Here is a 25,078-nt window from a genome sequence, read left to right as displayed (position 1 = left end):
AAATACAACCAACTGTCCTTCCAAACATTCGGGAGAGGAAGCAATTTCTGTTCCTTCAGGCATGTTTTATTTTTTCTACTCTTATTCATGAGTAGCAATGGATTTATTACGGTTGATTTTGCCTCCATCTCCCATCGCGCCGTGGTTCGCTGCCTTCTCGTCACCATTGGCTGTCGGTCGGTACCGAGGGGCCCGCCGGGAGCGCGGGCGGAGCGTTCGGTGTCCTCGGGCCGCCATGCTGCCCGCCGCGCTGCCCGCCGCCCGCCGGGCGCTGCTCCCGGTGCCGCTGCCGCTGCTCCCGCCGCTGCTCCCGGTGCCGCTGCTCCCGGTGCCGCCGCCGCGCCCCGGGCCCCGCGCGCTCCCCGCCGGGCTGCGGCCGCTCGGCACCGGCCCCGCGCGGCGCTCGGAGGCGCTGGCCGGGGCGCCGCTGGACACGGCCGCCAAGGAGTACTCGCCCAAGGTGCGGCAGCTGGTGCGGGACATCGCGGGGCTGACGCTGCTGGAGGTGGCCGATCTCAACGCGCTGCTCAAGGTGGGTGCGGGGGCGGCCCGGCCCGGCCCGGCCCGGCCGCTGGCGCCGCCTGACCGGCGCTGGCGCCGCTGCTCTTCCCGCAGGAGACGCTGAAGATCCCGGACGTGGGGGTGATGCCCGCGGCGGCCGCCGCCGCCGTCCTGCCCGCCCAGGCGGCTCCGCAGGTACCGGGCGCTCCGGGAGGGGCGGGAGCGGGGCCCCGGGGACCACACGCGCGGGGGCGGGCTCGGCCGGGGGGCTTCACCGCGCTCCGGATGCTTCCAGGAGGAGGAGGAGGAGGTCCCGCTCAAGAAGGAGAAAACTCATTTCACCGTCCGGCTGACGGAGCTGAAGGCCACTGACAAGGTGAAGCTTATCAAGGAGGTGAAGAACTTCGTGCCAGGAGTGAACCTCGTGCAGGTGAGGAAGTGCTGCCCCAGGCTCTGGTGTGTTGCTCCCAGGTCCAGCAGCCTCGGCTCTCTGTTGAAAAGGAGCCTGGATTTGTGCATTCAGAAGCACAGAAGCAGGGGGATGAAGGAGGAGGCTCAGAACAAAGGACTCAGAGATGTCCATGCCAGCCTCAGCTTCTCCAAACCTGAGAGCTGCTGTGAGCTTTCTTGCAGAGCTCAGGAGTAGCCAACAGCTACAGCTGGGTTTGGCTTGCCTTTCCCAAAGCCTATGTATTTCTGGAGTTAAACGAGCCTCTCTAATTCACACATTTTGCAATCCAGGCTTCCAGCTCTTATCAAGGCCCTTCATTTTATAGATGGGGTGCTGCTTCTTTCCTTGGAGGAGATGGGCCTCAGCCCTGGGCAGTGTCTGAGCTCAGGCCCTTGACCTCGGATGTGGACTCAGCATGTTGTGTGATGAAGCTGCTACTGCTAAAGCATGTAATGTGCTGCACTTCTCCACAGGGTGATGCTTTCATATCTTGGGGTCAATAGTAGCTCTTTTCAGTATTCCAGCTGCAACACTGAGCATTGTAGTGTCAGCTCCTATTGTAGCCCAGGAGAGCAGAAATGTTTGCAGATAATCTTCTGACCCGTTCTTATTGCTGCATTGCAAAGGCAGCAGAGAAGGCCAGTGGCACAGGTACAAGTTTGGCTGTCCCATGGGGATAATTACCTGACTGTCAGTGTGGTTCCTGTGTGGTTCCTCTGGAAGCTGTTTATCTGGAAGTTGTTCATCTATTATTGGTCCCAAGCAAAAAATGCCAAACCCTGTAATAGATACAATCAGCAGATAATTTACTGGAGAGCTGATGCTAAGTGAGCTTGGCTTTGCATGTGGCACCTGCTGGGTGAGTTGTTTGTAGGTGCCAGTTTTTGCAGGCAAACTCAAGTGTGATGTACCAAGCACTTTGGGTGAAACACACACAAACAGTTGTGGAGGTTCTACCTGCAGAGGTTGTGTTCAAAGTGGAGCCAAAGCCCTTTTATTGCAAATTTTAGTGCCATCTAGTCAAGGTGTTTTTTACAAGGTTTTGGGGGGTCTGCCCATGGCCTGTAGGGCTGCTGATAATATGGAGGGAAGCACACGGAGTGATTACTTTGGGCACTGTTGGGACCCAAACATCAGTCCTGTGGCAACAACTGCATGATGAGACAGGTGCATGATCAGCACACACAGCAGACCGAGGCTGGCTGCACCTCAAGAAGCTCACTGGGAGCTGCCCAGCAGATGCTTGCCCTCTGTCACCACCAGCCCTGGGCTCTAGCTGGACTGAGAGCATGCTGCCTCTGCCCCATGGCTGCTGCTGCACAGTTCCCACTTGACTTGGGCTCTGCTCTTCTTGCCACTGAACACCAGGAACAGCTGCTTCTCTGTACCGGGGCTGCTTTAGAGTGGAGTCACACCTTGCTGAACAGGGTTCAGAAATTAATAACCTGTGTTGTGTTGCCTGTCCTCATTGCAGTGAGCCTGAACAGGCTTTTGTCCAAGTCCTGTCCTGGTGGACAGAGGCATTCCTGCCCCCACCAAGCACTGCCCACACATCTGTGCCTTCTAAGCACAGCAAAAAAAAGCATTTTTCTACCACTACAGATATGTAGGCATTGAACCCAGCAGGAATCAAAAGGACAAAACCTTTCTGCCAGCACAGTGGCCAGCCCAGTGGGTGCTAAACCCCTGCAGTGCTGTGGCAGAGAGCTGCTACGTGCAAGAGCAGCAGGGGCTTGTCCCCTCAATAGCAGCACTGCAGTAAATTAACTCTTTAAATTAACAGCTCAACAGTTTTTCAGTTTGCCTTAAGTATTGCAGTGCTGCTTAGTACCAGTAGTTTTGCCTTAAGAGTCTGTAAAACATTAAAATACTTTGTTGTCAAGTAGTCTGTGCTGGAACTCTGTTTCAGCCAGTGCAGCTGTGTCCAAACCCCGCACTGGCCTCCCCTCCTGCTGGTACAAATATGTGAACCAAAACACTGTCACTGAGCAGAGCCAGCCCAGCGCCAGGCGGATGCTGCCTCAGCAGGTCAGTGCACGGGGTCTGCCTGCACCCACAGCTCTGCAGGCTGGGGACACATCTGGGAGCACCATGCCCGCAGCAGAAGAATTTAAGAGCAGTGGATTGCAGGAAAAGGTTTCCCGGCAGATGTGCCATCGCTTGCAGTCAGGTTTAGCTGCCTTCTGGTGGGCTGTGCTGTTGTTCAAGTGTAAGTCTCAGGGTTTGTGCTGGTCAGTGAGTTTCCATGGTTGGCTTAAGCAGAGGTCAGGATCATGGCTCTAAATCCAATAATCCAGTTAGTGAAAGCCTGTTTACAAGCCTCGTACTTTGTCCCTCTCACAGGCAAAGAAGCTGGTGGAGTCCCTTCCACAGGAGATCAAGGCGAACGCCTCCAAGGAGGAAGCAGAGAAGATCAAAGCAGCGCTAGAGGCGGCAGGAGGGACTGTTGTTCTGGAGTAGTCTCGCCATGGAGAGACTGGTGCTTCAGCTGCTGCCCGAGCCGGGCTCCGGACCTTTCCGAGTGCATGTGGCACAGGGGGAGTACTCTCCCGAAGAATGCTGTACGGTTTGGCAGAGCTGCTACTGCCTGCCATCACCATGAACTCTACCGTATAAATATCAAAAAAAAACCTGTCAAATGATTAATCTTTCTCAAGCATTGATTATCCCCATGCTCCCCATTTCAGGGAATCAGAATGGTTTAGGGTGGAAGTGACCTTGAAAGATCATCTCAGTCTAGCCCCTTGCTATGGGCAGGAAGAACTTCCCCTGCCCCAGGTTGCTCCAAGCTCCATCCAGCCTGGCCTTGAACACTTCCAGGGATGGAGCAGCCACAGTTGCTCTGGGCAGGGTGCCCAGAGAAAATTCCTAATATCTAATCTAAACCTACTCTGAGTTTGAATCCATTCCCCCTTGTCCTGTCACTACATGTTCTTGTAAATAGTCTCTCTCCATCTTTCTTGTAGGCTCCCTTCAGGTACTGGAAGTTTGTACCAGCACATCACCCACCTCCTTACACTGCCTTTTGCGGACGGTCTTACCTCTCTGTTTATTATTAATGAGAAGAACACACTTCCACAGGTTGTGGAGATGCATGTGGGGTGGGAAAGAGTATTCTGGGGCTGCTGATTATCCCTGCGCTGTGTGTGCACGCTGGTAGCGCTGCCGTTTGTACCTGTACCTCCCACACCTCTTCTCTCTGCGTTTTGCTGATGGCTTCACTGCGCATTAATTAATCCCCGTTTCATTAACTATTAATTATTAACGGGAAGAGCCACTTCCCCGGGCTTGAAGTGGGGATGTGTGTGGGGTGGGAACGAGGATTCCGGGGCCGGCGGACTCGGGGATGCGAGTCCCGAGCCCGCCCCCCCTTCCGGTACCGGGCGGGGGCGTGGCTTAACGGGCGGGGGCGTGGCCGTGTCCCGGTGAGGGCGTGGCCTCTGGCAGAAGCGGCGCCCATGGCGGAGCAGCGCGTTTCGCGCTGGTACTTCGGCGGCCTCGCGTCGTCCGGGGCCGCCTGCTGCACCCACCCCTTGGATCTGCTGAAGGTGAAGAGGGGACACGCCGAGGGGCGGCTCTGGCGGCGGGGGGAGGCCGCTGAGGGGATGCAGGGCGAGTGTGAGCAGCTGTGGGTGATTGCGGTGCTCTGGGGGGGCTCTGAGGCCATGGGGAGACGGTTATGGGTGACCGGTAGCGGTGAGGGGTTGGGGGGGACAGTTAGGGGGGCTGGTAGTGGTTGTGAGGGTTCCGGAGAGGGTGTGAGAGGATGGGGAGGAGGTTAGGGGGAGTTGGGACTGGCTGTAGGGGTCCTGGAGAGTCTGCGGTGGAGCGGGGAGAACGTCTGTGGGTCTTGGAGCGGCTTTGGGGGACTGGAAGTGGCTGTGAAGGGATGGGGACGCACTCCGAGGGTCCTGGGAGCAGCTGTAGGGGACAGGGCTGCAGCAGGGGGAGCGGCTGCGAGGGGACGGGGAGTGGGTCTGAGGATCCCGGGGTGGCTGTGGGACCGCCTGTGAGGGACCTGGCTGCGGGGCTGCGGCTGTGAGGGTCCCAGAGCAGCTTTGAGGGGATGGGGAATGGCTTGGGGGGAACTCCGAGAGTCCTGGAGTGGCTGCAAGGGGATGAGGAGCGGCTCTGAGAATCCCGGGGGAGCTGAAGGGCTGGCTCTGAGGTACTGCGGAGTGGCTGCCACAGGAGGGGAGAGGGTCCTGGAGCAACTGAAGGGGATGGGGAGCTGCTCTGGGGTTCTGTGAAGCGGGCCTGAGGGTCCTAAAATGGTTGTGAAGGGGTAGGGAAGGGCTGTGAGGGTCCCAGAGCAAATGAGGGAGCTGGAGAACAGCTGTAGTGGTCTGGGGAAACAGCTGCTGGGGGTCGGTTCTGAGGAGCTGATACGCGGCTGTGCAGGGACATGGCTGAGGGGTCACACGACACAGCCCAGGGTCACGGGTACATGTGTGACTGAGGGGTCTGGGGACCTCGGGGTGCCAGCTCTAGGAGCTGTGGAGGGTGCCTTGGCCAGCCCTGCCTGGATATGGCAGTGACTCTGGGGCCAGCAGTGTTGGACACTGGCCCACTGGGCTCTGTGCCCTCCGGCCAAGATGTCACCTAGGCGCCGCAGATGACCTGGCATGCCTGCTCCCGCACAAAGGGCGCCGCGCGCAGCCCTGTGCTGCCAGCACCCACGGATGGGGCAAATGCCAGTGCTGCCCAGAGCCTTGTGTGCCAGCCAAGTGGCGACGAGCCTGGCAGCAGAGCAGGCTGCGGAGGGGGAGGGAAGAGGCAGCTCAGGACAGGACCTGCCCTTCCCAGGGCCATGCCTGTGGGAGAGGCTGGGACAGGCAGCCCCTTCCCACCCCATGGCACGGAGAGAGAGGAAGATGTTCTAGGCACAGGAGAGGAGCCAGCCCTGGCAGAGCAATGCCACCTCCCCGGTGCTCGGCCTGTTGCCTTGTCCAGCTGGCCCTGTCTGCCCAGTGGAAGTGGCTGCCAGCCCGTGGGAGCTTGTGTGGGGTGCCCTGGCAAGGCGCTAAGAAAGGGAATTAGTCTGGCACCTGCCTGTAGGTCTGTCTCTGAGCCAGTATGATGGCTGTGACGTTTGGGCTGCATCCCCATGCTGTGCTGTGTGGATCTGAAGCCTTGCACTCCTGCAGTTGTGAGCAGCACAGCCTAGCCAGCTGTTTTTGCCAGAGAGTTCACACCTGATTATTGAATATAGAACTGCCTTTAGCCAAGAGTTCCCCCAGAGCAGGGGCTGGTGCCAGGCCTGGGGAGGCACAAGGGGCCTGAGGCTCTGGCATGGCAGGGGACGAAGGGCACTTCATTACACCTCTGGACCTTGGCCCCAGTGAGAGGCCCTGGCCAGCCTGCCTGCAGAGTGCTTGTGCCCTTAGGCAAACTTCATGCAGCCGCTGGCCACACACAGGCTGCTGGCCCTGCAGTGATCAGCAGTGACCACAACCTGGCCAGCCCATCCCATGCCTGCCTGCCTCCTGCCCTTCCTGCAGACCTGGGACTGCAGGCACTGGACCGTGTCCCTGCATGGCTCTGCCTGCCCTGCCCACTTCATCTGCCTCAGGCTGTGACCAGCATAAGCTCTGGTCCCTGACGTCCAAAATCCACCTGTGGGGACTGCAAGCGGGCCCCTGCACCCCTGCTGCTGCCCCATATTGGAGAGAGTGGCTGTTCCCAGCGTCCTGCAGTGTGTCCCACGACCCAGCTGTGCCACGGCTTCTGTAGAGGGAGCTGAGCCTAAACCCTGACAGCAGCCCTTTGCCCTCCTTATCTCCTGGGGCCTTTGACCCACGTGTGGTCTCCGCAGTGCTCAGAGCATGCTCCAGCACCAGCCGACACAGCTCCTCTGTCCCAGCCAGCTTCCGTGCCTGCTGCCGTTGCCCCTGGTGATGGGGGGAAGCGTTGGGCTGCTGCAGGCAGGAAGGGGAGCGCCTGGCCTGCTGTGGGGTTCTCTTCCTGCCTATGGCATTCCTACACCGGGGGACAGGGGAAGTGGCTCTGGAGGCCTGCCGCAGAGCTTGGCTGTGATTTCACCAGCCCAGCTGCATCCCTCTGAGCAAACCCACACTGGGCACTCGCTCACCCACACACACCTTCCACCCTGAGGAGGCCCGAAGAGCAGGCACTGCCCTTCACCTTGGGGCCGGCTGTTGAGGGCAGGGCCTGGGAGGTGCTGCCGGCAGGTGCCTGGGCACTCCCCTCTCCCTCACTGTCTCCACCTCTCAGGTGCCAGGCTGGGCCAGTCCGGTGTGGGGTGTCAGGAGCTATTGCTGTTGGCTCCTGTGCAAGTGCTGTTAACCTGGCACGTGTTCAAATCCACACCTGCTCGGTGCGCTTCTATCCCTGCCCAGCCCAGCGCTGGGCTGACGCTGCTGCGCTCTGCCCCAGGTCCACCTGCAGACACAGCAGGAGGTGAAGATGCGGATGACGGGGATGGCGATGCATGTGATCCGCACCGACGGCTTCCTGGCTCTCTACAATGGGCTCAGCGCCTCGCTGTGTCGGCAGGTGAGCGTGTGGAGCTCCTGCAGCACGTGCTGCAGCTGACGAGCTGCCCTGTGCCAGGGACACAGCCACTCATTTCCTCCTCATCCAGATGACGTATTCCTTGACTCGCTTTGGCATCTACGAGACTGCGAAGAACCACCTGGGCAAGGGCAAACAGGGGCCTCCCCCCTTCTACCAGAAAGTGCTCTTGGGTGCAGCAGGAGGTGAGCCAGGCGGTGAGGCCCCTGGCCCTGGCTCCCTCAGGATGGATAAGCCCCTGACCCAACTCTTCTTTGGCCACAGGTTTCGCTGGCGGGTTTGTGGGGACCCCAGCGGACATGGTGAACGTCAGGTCAGTTCTGTCTGCACGACCGGGGCTTTTGGCCCGTGCATGACAGCATTGGGGGTGGTGGGTGCTGCTGGGGTGCTCCAAACATCTCTCCTGGCCGGCCTGCCCCCATGGTCAGTGAGCCTGGAGCTCTGTGCCCGCGATGGCCAGAGCTGTTCTGCCTTTTGGTGACAGCACTCAGCCATTTGTGACCCTCAAGGGGAGTGAGATGGAAAGCAACTTTCTTGGCCCGTTGTAAACGGGCAGCACAATTCCACTGCCCTGTGCTGGGGTCCCCAGCGCTGCAGGGGACAGTGGGGTACCGGCTCCCCCCTCACCTGCAGTGCTCTACCTTGTAGGATGCAGAATGACATGAAGCAGCCGCCGGCTCAGCGGCGCAAGTGAGTGAGGGGCCGGGGCAGAGGAGCCCGGCGGGGCCGGGGGGAGGCGGCGGGCGGTGGGAAGGGACCGGCGTGGCCGCGGGAGGGCAGCACCGCACCGGCGGCACGGCCCGAGCACCGCGGCGGGGTCTGGGCCGGGGCCGCCGCCCCGGGAGCCGCCGGTACCGGGGGGGAGCGGCGGGGCTGCCGCCCTGCTGGGAGGCCTCGGGCCCTGACCTCTTCCCCTCTCGCTCCTTCCAGTTATTCCCATGCCCTGGATGGCATGTACCGAGTCCTCCGGGAAGGTGAGGCCGTGCCAGCCGTGTGGGTGAGCCTGCTCCGGTGTCCTAGCAGGTGCCGGGTCAGGGCTTACCCTGGAAGTTCGCTCAGCCGGGGCAGGGAGAGGGCCTGGGAATGCCCTTGGGGCTGGGGGAGTCCAGGGGAGAGCAGGGTCTGGCAACTCTGCATCGTCTGGCAGGGGCTGGACAAGGTGTGGCAGGGCCTGGCAGCCTGCACATACTTGGTGGGAAAGGGTGACCTGCTGGGAGCTCCAGGAGAAAGTTGGAACAGCAGATGAGCAGAGGCAGGAAGGAGGTCATGCTGTTTTGAAGGACTCCCTGCTCCTTCAGCCTGTTTGCTATGGTGTGCTTCATGCAGGGTTGTGTGAGGAGTTGGGGACGCAGACTGGGCATGGAAGGAGGCTCCCCGAGTAATGGAGTGAGTGATTGCAGAGAAATGTGCTGATCCAAATCTGTCTGTCCGCAGAGGGCCTGAAGAAACTCTTTGCAGGAGCATCAGTGGCATCGCCCCGCGGGGCCCTTGTTACTGTTGGGCAGGTAGGACAGCTCTGCTGGGCAGTAGGTGACTGAGATAGGGACTAGGATGGTCCCTGGTGTGGCAAGGAAGGGGGAACATGTCACTGATTCACCATGTCTCTGTAGCTTTCCTGTTATGACCAGGCCAAGCAGCTGGTTCTTGCAACTGGATTGCTGTCAGACAATATCTTCACTCATTTCCTGTCCAGCTTCATCGCTGTGAGTAGGGCTGGGGTCTGGAGGGACAGCTGGGGCTGGGTTTGCCTGCAGCCAGGTTCAGAGTGTCAGGCTGGGGCTGCCAGAGCTGTCGCTCTGGGCTCAGCAGGGCAGGGCTGGGCACAGTGGCTCCAGGAGGTTCCTGGCCTGAGGTTGAGTCCCAGCGTGGCTCTGAGTCTCTCCAGTGACCACAGCAGTTGCTGGCACGGAGGTCTCGTGACTTGGATGACTCTCTGCAGGGAATATGTGCCACATTCCTGTGCCAGCCCCTGGATGTGCTCAAGACCCGCCTCATGAACTCCCACGGAGAGTACCGGGTGAGCTGCCCACCTTGCCCACCTTGCTGCTGCCTGTCCTCCCATCTCTGTGCGCCAACTTCTGCCTCCCAGCCCCTCCCACCTCATCTCTCAACCTCTCACTCCAGGGTGTCGTTCACTGTGCCATGGAGACTGCCAAGCTCGGACCGCTTGCCTTCTACAAGGTACCTGGCTGAGGGTGCATGGGTGGGGTATGCTGGGCTGAGCTGGGAGCAGGAGTTGTGCTCCTGAACACTCCTGGGGCAGGGGACCTTCCAGGTTCTGCTGTGGCAGCAAGCCCTGGCCTCAGTGGGACTCAGCCTGGGCCCAGGCACCACAGCTGTGGCCCTGTTGCACCCATCAAGCTCCCACCAGCAGTGCAGGTGCCAGAGGGGGTAGCACATGGTGCTGAGACCTGTGTGCACCGTGGTGGCCATGGTGTGACAGCGCCTGCTCCACAGCCTGGCCAGTGCTGACCCGTGCCTGCTCACTCATGCTGCTGCCGGGGTTGGGCTGCTGGAACAACCACTGGCAGGCATTGACTCTTCCCCTTCTTGCTGTCCCTTTCCAGGGTTTTGTTCCTGCTGCTGTCCGGCTCATTCCTCAGACTGTTCTCACCTTTCTCTTCCTGGAGCAGCTGCGCAAATATTTTGGGATCAAAGTGACCAGCTGAGTCTGAGGGACCGGACCCTGCCTTGCCCCAGGGGGGTGAGCGTGTGGGTCACCCCCAAGATCCCAAAACCTCTCTCTGCTCTCTGGGGCCAGTGCCATTCCCCCTTCTCTCAACTCTATTCCTGTGCCTTGCCAGCACCTGTGGCCAACAACCCCCTCAAAAACTCACCTCTTCTCTCACTCCCATTCTCAGCATCTCCACCTCTGCATTACTGCTTCTGGAGGTTTTTGTGGGGGAAGGTTCTGTCTTCCCATTTCTCTACTGGTTCTGAGTTCTGTCCTTGCTCCCCCTCAGCCTTGTCCCTGATGTGCCCTAGAAGCAGGACTGCTGTCTCAGGGAGTAGGGAGACCTGTACCTCGTCACAGAGCCCATGGAGCTGGGGGGGCTGCTGACCCCACAGCTGCGGGGCTGGGGCTTGGGGCAGTGTGTGTGAGGCCCTGTCTTCCCTCTGCCTTTAGTCCCCATGTTCCTCCCTGACCCCAGTGCAGCTTGGACCTCCTGCCCTGCTCCTGGCCTCCCACCCTCTGCCTCTGCTTGGCCAAAACTCCTCAGTGCCGCTGGCTGCTGGGCTCTTCAGGGATTGTGCCTCATAGCAGTGATGGTGGGGAACATGGCCTTGCTCTGGCAGAGCCTGCTAATGCCTGCCTGGGGACCCAGTACTCACCACAGTGCACCTACCCCACACTGGATCCGCCCTCTGTGGGGGCATCCCCCACCACCACTCTGCAGCCTCACTCACCTTGGGGCTGGGCAGACCCCTGCCCCTCACAGCCCCTCACCCCACACTGCCCAGTGGGTGGGGGCTGTGAACACCAGCCCCTCCGCTATGTGCACCCCTGTGTGTGCTGGCCCCAGGAAATCAAAGAACTGGAATATCTGAAACCTTGATGTATAATAAAGTGTGAAGGTGGCACAGGGCCTGCTGTCCTGTTAGGAGAGGAGAGATGCTGCACCCCCTTTTCATGGCTGAGGGCATGGGCTGAGAACTGAGCCCCCCAGAGCTGAGAGAGGATAGCAAGGCTTGGCCCCTGGCACAATGCCAAGTAGGGGATCCTCACCCCACTCTGTGCCAACACCCCTGGGCCCATGTGCAGAGGGAGCTGCGGGCAGGCTCCACAGCCAGGCCCTGCACTATGCTCTGCCCGCTCTCCGCTGGACAGCAGCTCCAGGGTAGGGCTGTGCCAAGAGTGCCTGCCACCTCTGCGGGAGCTGCCTCCTGGATGTGACACTAATTGGGCTCCAGCAGACTGAACAGAGGCAGACTGGCACAGCAGAGCAGTGAAAGCTCGTCACCTTAACGAGGCCTAATGATGCTAACTGGCATCGCCACTCTGGGCTTATGGCCGGCTGCAGCAGAGGCCATGGGTAGGTGAGTGCTCACGGAGCTGGGCCCTCTCCTCACAACTAGCTGGGGGCTTCCCTGCCAGGCTATGCTTCTTCATCCCCCATGTCCTGCAGCACTGCTCCTGGGGCCGACGGGTACTGCTCTGTGTCATGCAAAGGGCCAGCGTGGAGCAGGAAAGTGATGGAGCCCCACGGCTCCCCAGCAGCACAGAGTCCTGCTCTGCCCCATGATGGCCAGTGGCAGGGACATTCCAGCCGAGCTGTGGTCCCCCCAGCTGTGCCAGCCCTGTGGTCCCGGTGTGCACGTACCCTCTCACCAGGTCCCTTGTGGCAGCTGAGCTGCAGCAGTCACACTGGCAGGACAGGATGTGCCAGACACAGCCGTGAGCACAGCGCCCACAGCTGCAGTGCGGGGGCACTACTTATCTCTTGAGCATCAGAGAACATGGGGCTGGGAGCAGCCTGTGGCCGTGTCTGTGCTGGCTGCCCCCTGGTCCCACCCTGCCCTCTACCAGGGCCCCCGCAGCTGTCTGCAGGGGCTCCCCCAGGGCACGGCTCTGCCCCCACCAGCCAGAGCTGGGGGCTTTCAGTCCTCCCCCAAAGCCCCCGCAGCCCCCAGCGTGTGCCCGGGCTCCTCTGCCCACACCCACGGGGGCTTCCAGCCGGCGGCGGCTGCACAGCGTGGGACCCCGAGGGAGGCAGCTCTGGGGGGATCCGGGGCTGCGCTGCCCGGGGTTCGTGCTGGCTGTACCAGTGCTGCCACGGCCGGCTTAACCAACACGTCCTGCATGGTTCAAGGTAAATGTGTTCGTGCCGGGAGGCGGGGACAGGGCACCCCGAGGCCGGGGGCTCCCCCGGATCCCCCTTCAGCCCCAGCCGGTCCCGGTAGGTCGCTCTTTCTGGGCTGTGTTTACCTGCAGCGGGACAGGGGCGGCAAACGCTGACCCGTCACGGCCGGCGGTGGCCGGAGCGCGGCTGTCGAGGCGGCTCTCGGCGGTCCCTGGGGATCCGAGCAGCCAGCTCGGGGCACGGCAGGAGCGGGCGGCGCGCTGGGACCGGGGAAACCTCCCGGAGGAACGGGCCACCGGCCTGCTCCCTCGCGGCTGCCCCCGCCGCTCCGCCCGTCCCCGCCGCCGAACCGAGCCGGTGCCCGGGAGTGGGGCGGGGCAGGGACAAGCGGCGGCGCTCCCGCAGCTCCCGAGAGCGACCGCCGGTGATGCGGGGGGCAGCGCCAAGCGCTCGGGCGGGGCTGGGGCACCGGGCTGTGCCCCCCTCGTGCCCGCGGGAGGAGCGGGGCGGCGGGACGTGGCTCCGCGCCCGCGGTCCCTCCCCCCGAGCCGGTCCCTCCCCCTGAGTCGGCACAGCCGCTGCCGTCGCGGCTCCGCTAAAGTTTTCGCCGAGTGCGCCGGACCCGGTTCCCACCGGTCCCGAGATGCGTTCGGGAGCCGCCGCGAGCCCAGCCCCGACAGGTACGGGGAGGGAAGGGAGGAGGGCAGGGAGCGCCCAGAGCCGCCGAGCTCGGGATGTCGCGCGTCCCATCGCGGGGATGTGGATTCGAGCGACGACTGCGCAACCCCGGGGCCACGAACTGAGCCCCGGGACCCCAGAACAGAGGCTCCCAGAGCCGCCCGGATGCTGGGAGCCGGCTGTGGGGAAAATGAGCCCCTGGGTGATGGGTGTTCTGGGCTGGGGTCCCGGCAGAGCTGTGCCCGCTTCCCGTCCCACCGCTGCCGCTGGCGTCTCTGGGCAGGGGCGCTGCCGTCAGACTCACAGCACCCCTGGGCTCTGCCCTGGCTATGGTGAGCCCCCGGCCAGCGATTCCAGCTGAGCTCCGTCGCGTCGGGAGTAATTCCCGGAGCAGCCCTTAGTCGGGGTGGGACGCCGCGGTCTCCTTGCTGTGGGCACAGCCGTGCCTGTAGGTCTCCTGCCGAGGGGCCGAAGCAGGGGACACTTTGCCAGTTCCCAGCTCTTCCCAAGCTCTCTGGGTATTACGGGGGCCTGGTGCGAGTGCCCTTTGTGACTCTGTCCCAAGCTCTGCTGTGTCAACACGGTGTTGGTAAATGGCTTTGTTTAACCAGGACATGTCGGGTATGTGACCTTGCCGTCCTCCTGGTTGCAAGTGCATCTTCATAGCTGCTGCGGGTCCCCTCTGCCCGCCACTGCACTCCCCTCGGGATGGTGAGGGAAGCAGGGGCCGCGGGGGTCAGCCTGCTCCCCTCGCACAGGATGGCCTGAGGACAGAGCATCTGCTCTGCTCAGCCCTTGCCATGCATCCCACGGCACAGCACCCTGCCCCATGCAGCGCCTGCCACGGGTGTCCTGACCCACACCAAATTCAGTGATTTCCCCTGTGATTTTGTCTCTGCATCAGCAGGAAAATTTAGGGCCCGCAGGACCCCTTGTCAGCATGTTAGTGCTGCCCCAGCTGCCAGCTCTAGTGGCTTCCCACCAATCCTGCTCCTTTCCGCACACTGTGGTGCATTTTTTTTTTTTAATGTTCTGTTGCCTAGAGAGGGGAAAAGAGAAAAGGCTGAACGGAGAATAGGCAAAATGTGGATTAAAAATAGTTAATGAAAAAATGTGACCACAAACCCTGATCAGCAGCAGAGGGCTAAAGCCAGCCACTGAACACAGCATCTCCATGCACCTCGCTGTGCCAGGCAAGCACAGGGGCAGGGGAATCCGGACACAGGGAAGATGGGATGGCTGCTCAGCTCCATCCCCTTTTGCTCCACCACTGCATCCTGCTTTATCCTGCATCTTCATGTGCTTGTTTATCTACCCCAGCATTGGGGTGGAGTGCACATGCCCGTGCACAGCAGGAACCAGTGGATGGCTGGGCACGTGTGGTCCCCCCAGCCCCCCCTGCCTTGCTGGGGCTGGTGTCTGGCTGTACCCGGGGCTGCAGATGTGCTGGTCGGGTAGGCGCGTGTGGAGCTCCCAGTGCAGGGGAGTGTGCGCACTAGCCTGTCTGCACTGACCTTTTCCTAGGCTTTTCCCAGCCCTGTGCCTCCCCTGTGACATGCTAACCACACGTGTCACACTGCGCCTCTTGTGCCTTCCTTCTGTGTTTCATAGGTTTTCATGCAACGTGATGAACAAAAACATCCCTTTCCTTGAGCCAGGGATGAGGTGCTGTGTGGCTCAGCATCCCTTTGCCAGAGCCAGCTGGGCAGCAAGGTAATTTGGCTGCTGCCAGGCAGTATCATGGTCCCTCTCTGGTACAGGGCAGCTGTGCAGGTGCCCCCTGACTGCCTTGTGGTGACCAGGCAGTAGAGGAGGTGATGCAAAGAGCATTTGTCCTCTTTGCATCCTATGCTGCTTTTGACAAAAACACTGTCAGGGCTGGTTTGGGTTTTCTTGGTCCAAGGTGCCACAGAATCTGACATCACCAGTGCTTGGTGACGTCAGTTCTCTCCATGTGCTGCTGCTCAGGGCTTCCACAATCATGTAGCTCTGTGCAAACAAGTCACAGCCTTGCAGCACAAGGACTGTTCCGGGCTGCTCAGTTGTGCCTCTGCTGCCAAAGTTCCTTGTACTTAGTTCTCAAGGAAAGAATGGAGAAAGGGAGTAGGAAACATTCCCAAGCACAGACACGGGGCAGGGATGGTGCAGGACAGGCCTCCTGGGTCTCCGTGCCATGGCCATCTCCCCTAGCCTTGTCCCGCTTGCCGTGGTCCGGGGTGGAAAGTGGAGCAGCATCTGCAGGGCCAGGCTGGCATTGGCATTGCATCAGCTCTGGCCCAGCACTGTCCCCTCCCCTGCCAAGTGCCAAAGCCCCTGCCGTGCTGGCATGTAGCTCCAAGCTCCAAGCCAAGCCAGCCGTGGAAAGCACCGCATTAGCGCACGGGGGGCTAATCCCCATGTCCAGAGGCCGCACAGCCCCCACAGCTGCCTCCAGGCCAACGGGGTTGTGCTGGGTGCAGGACTGTGCTCACAGGAGGCCAGGTGCCCACCCCACTGGGTGGAGAAGAGTCCTGTGGGAACAGGGTCTGGGGGGCTGCAGCAGCCTCACAGCACTTGGGCAGGGCTGTGGCTGTGCCATGGTGCTCCCAGGTCACGTTGCAGATGCCCACGAGTGTCCTATGGAGACTTTACTGAGCCACTGATCCACATGACTATTGGCTGCAGTGATCCCAGATGTGGAGCTCGTTCATGTGCAATGGCAGCAAAGCCAGAGGGGCTAGGTTGGAAAAATCCCCAGGGGAAGCTGACCACAATGGGATGAGGAGAGTCTCTTCCTAGGCAGGTCCATGCTGGTACAGAGCTGCTGCAAGGTAGCATGGAGGCTGCACACCCATCAGTGGGAGCGAAATCCTAACACAGGCCTTTTCCCGTCCATTCCCTATAGAATGCCATATCCATTCCCATGCCAATGCCATGACAGCAGTGCACCCAGGTCCTCAGTTTGCCCTGCACCCTGCTTAGGCTGGCCCCTGCCTCCTGACCACCCTGGGGCCAGTGGCAGTGGCCATCAGCTGCAGGTCAGCTGGGGGCCACAGGGGCACCAGTCAGGGGGAACAGGGGTCCTTGCTTTGCCCCTGTGGCTGCAGGGGTGGCACTGCTGGCTTGGGAAAGGCAAATGCAGATGCCAGTGACAGCCCCACCCTGAGGACAGATGATGGTGCCTGTGTCTGACCCCTCTGGCTCCCAGCACTGGGGCTACCAGAAGTGGTGTTGCACGTAGCCATACCAGTGTTGGCTCCTTGTTCCTGCTCTCCCAGCACAAGGTCTCTTCTTCATGGCTATGGCTCCAAGTGGAGCCATACTGGGTGTTTTCAACCTGGGCTCCATGAAGGTCAGCAGCCGCTGAACTATGACACAGGAGCATACCACATTGTCCAACACCAACGTGGGGAAGAAGTCCCTTGGACAGCCACTGTCATGCACTGCAGCCCCTCAGAGGCATCAATTCAGCACTCTCCACCCACTGCTTGTGACTTGGTGTGGTGGGGAATCCCCCAAAGCCCAGGCCCAGCTGGGGATGAGGTGCCAGGGCAGGGGACGTGGCACTGGGAGCCAGTTGCGCAGAGCAGAGTGAGAGGAGGTGGTGAGGATGTGGGGTCAAGTCCCTCGTGCAGGGCTGCCTCTAGCACCCAGGGCACAGCTGAGAGGGGCCGCAGCACATCCAACTGGTAGAGCTGCTGGGCAGTGCCAGCTCTGGGGAGGTGCTTGTGCTGCCAGTGGTCCCAGCCACTCCAGACCTTGCTGTTCCACCACAGAGACACTGCTCCCTCTCTGCCATTGCCCACTGGCACCAGACCAGCGAGAGCTGGTCCACGGCTACTTCTGCACAGCCACATCTCTGCTGGAAACAGCTCCCTGTCTGCAGGGACCCCTTGTCCTGTGGGTAGCGGGGATCCGGCACGGTGCCACGGCTGTGCAGCACCACAGGCAGCTGGGGCAAAGGGCCTGGGCAGGGTGAGGGGGAAGACCCGTGCTGGGGCGAGGAGCATAACTGGCCCCTGTGCCAGGACCCCTCACCCAGTGCAGTCTGCCCGGCTTGGCCACAGTGGGGCCAGGGCTGGGGAGCGGCTGCCAGATGGGGGGAGTCCAGGGCAGAGGCCTCCCTGCTGCTAAATCCCACTGCAGCAACTAAAAATAGCGACACCTCTGCCCCAAAGTTGCTCCCCAGCTGCGCCGAGGGGCTGACAACAAGTCACTGTGACCTGTGGACCTGGAGGAGCATTCACAACCAGGGCAGGGACTGATGCTTGACCAGGGATGGGCACTGGGATTTTCCTGTGGGACTGGGACATAGGTGGCAGCGGGATGGGACAGGTAGGAATGATGTGGGGCTGGAGGGGGGCACAGGGATGGTGGGATCAGGCTAGCAGGGGGACAAGGACAGGGATGCTGGCATGGGGCCAGCATGGGAGGAAAGAGACAGGGATCCTGAGGTGGACGGGAGAGGGACTAAGACAGGGATACTGGTGGGGCAACAGTGTTGCTGGGGTGGGGTGGAGTGATGACAAAACCAGGAATTCTGGAATGGTCAGGTGGCTAGTGGGCACCCGACAGAGGTCTGTATTCACAGAGCCCACCCAGTGAGAACTTCCCAGGAGACAGTTCCCTCTGTCCTGGGACTGGCTAAATAAGGCCATCGCAGGTCCTGCTCCCCAAGCTGCATCTGGAGCCCCATGCGCTGATTAATGAGCTTCTCCAGCAGCCACTTGCGACATGGCAAGTGGGTCTGCACGGACAGAGGAAACACGACTTTCCCAGGGATAAAAATAGACACAGGCAGAGCAGCAAGCCCTGGGAGCAGAACTGGTTGGGGAGCACGATGCTCTGGCTGGTGCCCAGGGGGAGCCCAGGGGCTGGGGATGATGCCACAGTGCCTGTGGTGGCACTGGCACTGCTGTCCATCCCATCCCCCCCAGCTCAGCTGCCCTCACCCCACACAGCCGGGCCGTGCCATGGGGCTGCTGCCATAATGGGCTCTTGTGGGAAGAGCTGAAATCCTGCTCAGGAGCCCCATAACCGGCTTAGGGGGATGGAGGGAATTACAGCACCTCGTGAGCCATGGTCTGTGGAGCACCCGGACACCATGTCCCCATGTCGCTGGCAGGAGCTGGGGAAGATGGACCCACAGGGGCACAGCCCAGCTGAGCTTGTCCTAGAGCCACAGCAGCTCCACGAGCCAGAATCCCTGTGGGTTAATGGCCAGTGTCCCCATCCCTGCTGGCACCCGTGCTCTCCGTGGCTCCCCGGCACTGCCATCCTCAGTGGGTGCTGCTGCGAGACCACAGCTGAGTGTTAGTGGTCCAGGTCCGAGAGACCATGGAGATGGGGAGAGCCCAGGTGCCAGCCTCTCTGCCTGAGAGGGTGCTCAGGTGTGAGGAGGGGTCCCTTCCACCATGGGGGTCCTGCGTTCTCAGGATTTAGCAACGATGCACAGCTGGGTCCCAGCAGCAGTGTGGGGTGGCACCAGCCCAGGTTTTCTCTGGGGGTCTGGAGGCAGCACTGCCACTGCACTCCAGCCACACAGGGGCTGAAATTGTCTTGGCAGGCAGAGAACCTGCATGGTCACTGTCCCAGTGCCATCCTGGGGAGGATAATACAGGTGCTTGGTGAAAAAATGAGTGGACAAATAGCTGAATGTGAACACCAAGAAGGGTCGGGTGAGGATGAGGACAGGAGTGAGGCACCATGACTGGGGCTGGCTCTGTGCCAGAGTGGCTGCCTCCAACCTCTCCTGCCCCCAGCCCCATGTCCCCCAGCTCTGTCCCAGGAGTCCCCGTGACCAGGAATCTTGCACAGGGTTGCCCACATGCCAGGGCCGTCACCACCAGGGTGGAGAAGCTGCTGAGGGCCAGTAGGAAGCCGTGTGTCCTGCGCTGTGTCCTATGCATGTGGTCCAGAGGAGGGATGTCCCAGCCACATCTCTTTACCCTCCTGGTGCTGCTGCTCTGCTGCCAGGTAAGGATGGGCTGTTGTACACAAGGGTGCTCTGTCCCATGCTCAGCCCACAGGACTCCCACTGATCCACCCATCCCTCTGCATCCTCTCACCATGGCATGTGGTCCAGCAGCTGGTGCCCCTTTCTGCCTCCCCTGCCATCCACGAGACATGGCATGGCATGTTGGCCTGCACTTGCCTGTGGCTGTCCCCAAGCTGGGGTCACTGCCTGGCACAGCATGGTGGCCCCTGCGAGCAGGACACGTGTTATGGGTGATGCTCCCTGGTGCCTGCAGGGCCCCTCTGCCCAGATCACGGATAATGTCGTTGAGAGATGGAAGGAGTACAGCGAAGAGTGCCAGCGCAACATGAGCCGCCTGCCTGCGCCCACAGGTCAGTGCCTGTGGGGGTCCAGTGGGCTTCTGGTGGGATGGGGTGGGGACAGCGTCCTATTGAGATGGGGATGGGGCAGAGGAACCACCAACACAGTCCCAGGAGGATGGGGGATAGAGCAGAGGGGCCAGTGGAGATCCTAGCACCCAGAAAGAGGGTGAGGCCAAAGCACCACCAGCTCCTGTCCTTCTGCAGAGCTGGTCTGTAACCGCACCTTCGACAAGTTCTCATGCTGGCCTGACACGATGCCCAACAGCACAGCCAGTGTGCCCTGCCCCTGGTTCCTGCCCTGGTACCAGAAAGGTAACAGCAGGGAGATACGTGTGCATGTGCAGCTGTGCAGTGTGTTCACATGTGTGTGCAGTGTTCACACACGTGTGCAGTGTGTTCACACGTGTGCAGTGTGTTCACACGTGTGCAGTGTGCTCACACGTGTGCAGTGTGTTCACATGTGTGCAGTGTGTTCACACATGTGTGCAGTGTGCTCACACACGTGTGCAGTGTGTTCACACGTGTGTAGCATTCACACATGTGTGCAGTGTGCTCACACACGTGTGCAGTGTTCACACACGTGTGCAGTGTGTTCACACGTGTGCAGTGTGTTCACACGTGTGCAGTGTGTTCACACGTGTGTAGCATTCACACATGTGTGCAGTGTGCTCACACACGTGTGCAGTGTGCTCACACACGTGTGCAGTGTGTTCACACGTGTGCAGTGTGTTCACACACGTGTGCAGTGTGTTCACACGTGTGCAGTGTGTTCACACGTGTGCAGTGTGCTCACACATGTGTGCAGTGTGTTCACACGTGTGCAGTGTGCTCACACACGTGTGCAGTGTGTTCACACACGTGTGCAGTGTGTTCACACACGTGTGCAGTGTGCTCACACACGTGTGCAGTGTGTTCACACGTGTGCAGTGTGTTCACACGTGTGCAGTGTGCTCACACACGTGTGCAGTGTGTTCACACGTGTGCAGTGTGCTCACACACGTGTGCAGTGTGCTCACACATGTGCACCTATGCGCTGGGAACACCTGTGTGCTGCGTGCGTGTGCTGCTGCAGGCAGTCACACCTGGGCCAGTGCACGCTGCCCACAGGGGCGCTGGGGCTGGCACAGGCCACCATCCCCTCCCCTCTCAGTGAAGCACAGACACGTCTTCAAGACCTGTGGGCCAGACGGACAGTGGGTGACAGGGCCACGGGGACAGTCCCTGCGCGATGCTACACAGTGTGAGCAGGATGACGAGGACCTAAAGGCGCAGGTGGGCAGATCTGGGTAGCAGGGGTGTGGGGGTCCCTGTCTGCCCCCCTGCCTGCTCCCCCATCTGCCCCTGCTCTCACTCCCTCCCTCCTCTTCCAGGAAAAATTTGCCAAGACCTATGGCAGCTTCAAGGTGATGTACACTGTGGGCTACTCTGTGTCCCTGTGTGCACTGCTGCTTGCCCTGGCCCTGCTGCTGGGCTTCAGGTGGGAGTTTGGGCATGGCTGTCCACAGGGTGGGCAGGTGGAGGCTGGGGGCCTGTGCACAGGCATTGACAATGGCCCCAAATCCACAGCAAGCTGCACTGCATGAGGAACTACATCCATATGAACCTCTTCGCCTCCTTCATCTTGAAGGGCGTCTCTGTGCTGGTCATTGACGCCCTGCTCAAGACCCACTACAGTGACAAGATCGATGGCTACAACGTGCAGGTCTGGCTGAGCGACGAGGTCAGTGCGGCTCTGGCAGGGACAGGGACAGCAGTGCTGGTGGGGCAGGGGGTTGGCTGGTCTGAGGGCACCAGTGAGACGAATCTGGTGGCACTGGTAGGGCTGGGGGCACAGGCACACAAACACAGGCAGTGCTGCAGTGCTGCAGTGCTGCAGTGCTGCAGTGCTGCAGTGCTGCAGCCCTGACCCCTGCCCACAGGCAGCCGCAGGCTGCCGGGCAGCCACGGTCTTCATGCAGTACGGCATCGTGGCCAACTATTGCTGGCTGCTGGTGGAAGGCATCTACCTGCATAACCTGCTGGTGGTGGCCGTCTTCTCCGAGAGGAGCTACTTCACCCTCTATCTGTGCATCGGCTGGGGTGAGTGTGGGTGGGCTGGCCCCACTGACCCTGTCCTCTGCTGTGCCTCACCTGTCCTCTGCTCACCTCCCCTCAGGGGCGCCCATGCTGTTCCTGATTCCCTGGGTCATCGTGAAGTTCCTCTACGAAAACATACAGTGAGTACCAGCTCCAGCTGCTGGCTGCAGGGGGGCACAGGGCACAGGTAGGTGCATGTGGGACTGTAGGGATGTTGTGATGGCCCTGGAGAGACCCCACACCGTTGCCCATGCAAGGAGCAGGGTGCTGGGCCTTAGTGCTTGTGTGGCTCAGGCTGCCAATGCTATGCCAGACTCCAGCAGCTGCCTGGTCAAGGGGCTTCCTGGCAGTCCCCATCCCTCCATTCTGCAGGTGCTGGTCCACGAACAACAACATGGGCTTCTGGTGGATCCTTCGCTTCCCCGTGTTCCTGGCCATCCTGGTGAGCCCACTGCAGTCCCTTGCTCGATGTCTCTCTCACAGGCCCCAAGATGGCTCTGAGAAGGGCTGCTGAGGGCAGGGGAACAGAGGTGTCCTGTCTGCCCATGCCTCTGGCACTGCCTGTGCTCTTGATGGCTCACTCCATTCAATTGCAGATCAATTTCTTCATCTTCATCCGCATCATTCAGATCCTTGTTTCCAAGCTCCGTGCACACCAGATGCGCTACACTGACTACAAGTTCAGGTGGGTGCTGGACATGGCTCACCCTGTGTTCCCATGGTGCACACGCATGTGTGTCCACCCGGTGACCCCATCCCACAGGCTGGCCAAGTCCACACTGACACTGATCCCACTGCTGGGCATCCACGAGGTGGTCTTCGCTTTCATCACAGATGAGCATGCCCAGGGCACGCTGCGTTACGTCAAGCTCTTCTTCGACCTCTTCCTGAGCTCCTTCCAGGTGAGGCTGTCCTGTGGGGACAGGACCAGCCCTCCATGGGGAGACTGAGTCTCAGGAGGGACTAGACTGAGGCCTGGTTATGCACTTTATACCTCTCCTCCCTCTTCCCAGGGGATGCTAGTGGCCATTCTCTACTGCTTCGTCAACAAGGAGGTGAGTGGGACAGTGGGGGCACGGGCAGCTGGGGCACAGGGTCACACTGACAGCTGCTGCCCGCAGGTGCAGGCTGAGCTGCTGAAGCGGTGGCAGCGCTGGAAGCTGGGGAAGGACCTGGCTGAGGAGTACAAACACACCTACAGCCACGGACCCAGTGCCCGCAACGGCGCTGGCAGCACCTGTGAGAAGCACCAGCTGGTGAGTGGCTGCACCAACGGGCTGGGGCGCAGCCTGGCCCCCCACCCCAGCTCCCAACGCCTGGAGAGGAGTGGGCGCGGCACTGCCGAGCACCTCGCCCTGGGGGGCCATCACCACTGCTATGAGTTTCCCGAGACCACGGCTGAGAGCCACTTCTGAACCCGCAGCCGGGCGGGAGGGCTGTGCTGAGCTGCTGGGATGCCGCCGTTCCCTGCCCTGACCTCCCCAGGTGCTGGCGGGCACTGGGACCTGCCACCCTGGTGAGGGTGCTGCAGTGGGCACATGGACAAGGGACACAGTGAGGCAGGCAAGTGGGACCTGGACCTCTGGAAGGGGGAACTGTGGGGCCAGGGGGATCTATGGGGGTGGGAGTTTGTCCTATGGTGCTGCCCCCGTGCACCTTCGAGTCGCTGTGCGCAGTGCTGTAATTTATCTGTCATATCTGTAAATAGATGTGGGCCCGTGCCGGGCTGCAGGGCCAGCTCCGCGTGTGCCTCTCTGTGGGCTCTGGGGACACTGGGGACATGTGACACGTGTGGACCATGCTCCCAAGCCACAGCCATGGATGAGGAGCTGGCACCTGGCAGGGATAGGCTGCACCAGAAGACAGCCCCACTGACTGCCCCACTGCCAGAGCCCCAGCCCAGCAGCCCTGCTGCCCTGCTGCCTGCCCCACGGTGCTGCACAAGTCAGTGGGGCAGACGTGCAGCAGCTGCAGCCGCTGCAGCGCTGCCGGCCGGGGCTCCAGCTCCCCCAGCACGCGCTTTCCTTTGGCCGCTAATCGGCTCTGTCCTCTCGCTGCCAGGAGCCCTTAATTAAATCATTTGGCTCTGCCCGCGGCACCCCCGCTCTCCCGGTAGCTGGCCCAGGCCGAGGCCGGGCATCAGCCGCGGGCAGCGCTGAATTCCGTGAGCAGCAGTGGGGTGTGGGGCTGCAAGACCGCTGTGCCGAGAGGCCGGGCCGGCTGGGGAGGGCTCACAGCGCTGGCCTAAGAGGCTTGTGCTGCGCACATGAGCGCTAAGCCCGGATGCCGCAGCTTTGGGCACCACAATCGCCTGGTGTGTGGGGATTAGGCTGGTGCTGCTCCCCGGCTGGGTTCGGACAGCCGCCCCGCCGTGACCCCCGCCGTGGGCACTGCCCATCACCACCCTTCACTCCGCCCCACCTGGCCCCGAGCGGGTGGCGGTCCCGGTTGTCCAAGGCCCGTACCCAGCCCGGCACAGAGGGCGTGCTGAGCGGGGGGTGAGAGCCCCCTCGGTAAATCGCAGCGTGTCGCAGCATCCCCCGCCCCGCGTGGCCGTGGTGGCCCTGCCACCCGCGCCAGCCGTCGGGAGCCGCGCTGTCTGCTCCCGGAGCACCGGCACCGCCAAAGAAATGGCCCAGGCCACGCAGAGCTTGGCTCCGGCAGCAGAGCCCAGCCCAGCACACAGTAATTTTCCTCTGTTTACTCGACAACTTGCTGTCTGCCCTGGCCGAGCAGGACCCGGCGCCCGAGAGCCAGCGCAGCGCTGGCAGCGGGGATGGGAGCAGCGGAGACGGGACAGAGGGTCAGGGCTGTGGGGTTTGGGGCTGTGGGGCAGCGGCAGCAGCACCGTGGGGCTGTGAGAACAGAGGGACTGTGGCGAAACGGGCGAGGGGAGGGGAGCACAGGGCTGGGGGCCTGCCCAGGCCCCCAAGTGCAGGGATGGGCACAGGAATAGAGAAGGACAGGGATCACCCTGCTCACAGCCATGGTGCCAGAGCGGCCCAGGCAGCCCCCGCGGAGACAACGGCCCTACAGCCGCTGCCGTCACTGCGGCCTTCCTGATGTGGTAACAAGCCTAATTGAGGCAAATTGCTGGAGCACAAAGCAGTTTCTGGGAAGGTAAATATGGTCATGGCACGGGGCCGTGCCCTGCGCCTGTTGCTTCAGTGTTGCTACAGCAACAGCCGACTGTCGACCCCCAACCCTGCTGGAGCCAGGCTGGCCCCCACACCTCGCCCATAGGGTGGCCCTTTGTGTGCCACACAATGATGGAGACCCTTCAGGGACCTCGAGCCAGCCCCAGCCCATGGGTATCCTGTGGAAGTGTCCTGTGTCCCCTGGCACTGAGGGGCAGCCCCCAGCACTGCCCCATGTCCCACAACCCCTGTCACCCAACAGCCCCAAGGAGGGATGGTGTCTGCTGGTGCCCAAGAGCCCCGAGCAAGCACAGGATGTCTGCCTGCACCAGGACGTGTCCCATAGCACCTGTGCCAGCCAGATGTGTCCCAGAGCCGGGCACTGCCTGTGCTGCAGGGCTGAGTCCGCAGCCCTGTGCCTCAGTCACCCCCAGCTCCCACAGAGCTACATGATCTGGCCAGCAGCTCCCCGATAACCACGGTAACTACAGCCCCCAGGACAGCTGGGTCAGGAGGCAACGCTGCTCCTGGGACCTCCCTGGAAGTGGGGCTGGCCTTAGCCCAAGGACACAGCTCCTGTG

At 61.4% G+C, this 25,078-nt stretch overlaps 3 protein-coding genes across 6 annotated transcripts; all 3 read left to right on the top strand.

The window, feature by feature from the left end:
- The first annotated feature begins 82 nt into the window (after positions 1–82).
- MRPL12 (mitochondrial ribosomal protein L12) lies at positions 83–3,594 on the top strand. The gene is made up of 4 exons (XM_058852411.1): positions 83–532; positions 616–696; positions 797–931; positions 3,296–3,594. The coding sequence occupies exons 1-4, from the start codon at positions 98–100 to the stop codon at positions 3,410–3,412; spliced, it is 768 nt and encodes a 255-aa protein (XP_058708394.1). The 5' UTR covers positions 83–97; the 3' UTR covers positions 3,413–3,594.
- Positions 3,595–4,343: 749 nt separating this feature from the next.
- On the top strand, positions 4,344–11,068 carry SLC25A10 (solute carrier family 25 member 10). The gene is made up of 11 exons (XM_058852409.1): positions 4,344–4,500; positions 7,349–7,468; positions 7,557–7,671; positions 7,751–7,799; positions 8,135–8,176; positions 8,417–8,460; positions 8,921–8,991; positions 9,097–9,189; positions 9,426–9,503; positions 9,611–9,667; positions 10,054–11,068. Exons 1-11 carry the CDS (start codon positions 4,411–4,413, stop codon positions 10,153–10,155), a joined length of 861 nt encoding a protein of 286 aa, XP_058708392.1. The 5' UTR covers positions 4,344–4,410; the 3' UTR covers positions 10,156–11,068.
- A 1,305-nt stretch (positions 11,069–12,373) lies between these two features.
- GCGR (glucagon receptor) lies at positions 12,374–23,413 on the top strand. Of its 4 annotated transcripts, none has more exons than XM_058852406.1 (14): positions 12,374–12,968; positions 18,723–18,921; positions 19,197–19,293; positions 19,489–19,596; positions 20,435–20,556; positions 20,655–20,761; positions 20,851–21,004; positions 21,204–21,363; positions 21,440–21,500; positions 21,733–21,802; positions 21,957–22,262; positions 22,374–22,415; positions 22,482–22,616; positions 22,784–23,413. In XM_058852406.1, the coding sequence occupies exons 2-14, from the start codon at positions 18,853–18,855 to the stop codon at positions 22,916–22,918; spliced, it is 1,566 nt and encodes a 521-aa protein (XP_058708389.1). In that variant the 5' UTR covers positions 12,374–12,968; positions 18,723–18,852; the 3' UTR covers positions 22,919–23,413. The 4 variants fall into 4 exon arrangements, with proteins under 4 accessions (XP_058708389.1, XP_058708388.1, XP_058708390.1 ...); XM_058852407.1 differs by having other exon boundaries at positions 12,740–12,968; positions 21,957–22,045; positions 22,124–22,262; positions 22,482–22,924; XM_058852405.1 differs by having other exon boundaries at positions 12,396–12,968; positions 22,482–22,924.
- The last annotated feature ends 1,665 nt before the right edge of the window (positions 23,414–25,078 follow it).

The sequence above is a fragment of the Poecile atricapillus genome, chromosome 17, assembly GCF_030490865.1.
Source record: "Poecile atricapillus isolate bPoeAtr1 chromosome 17, bPoeAtr1.hap1, whole genome shotgun sequence".
Classification (NCBI taxonomy): Eukaryota; Metazoa; Chordata; class Aves; order Passeriformes; family Paridae; genus Poecile; species Poecile atricapillus.
Note: the sequence above shows the minus strand (reverse complement) of the source record. Positions and strands in the feature narration are given on the sequence as shown.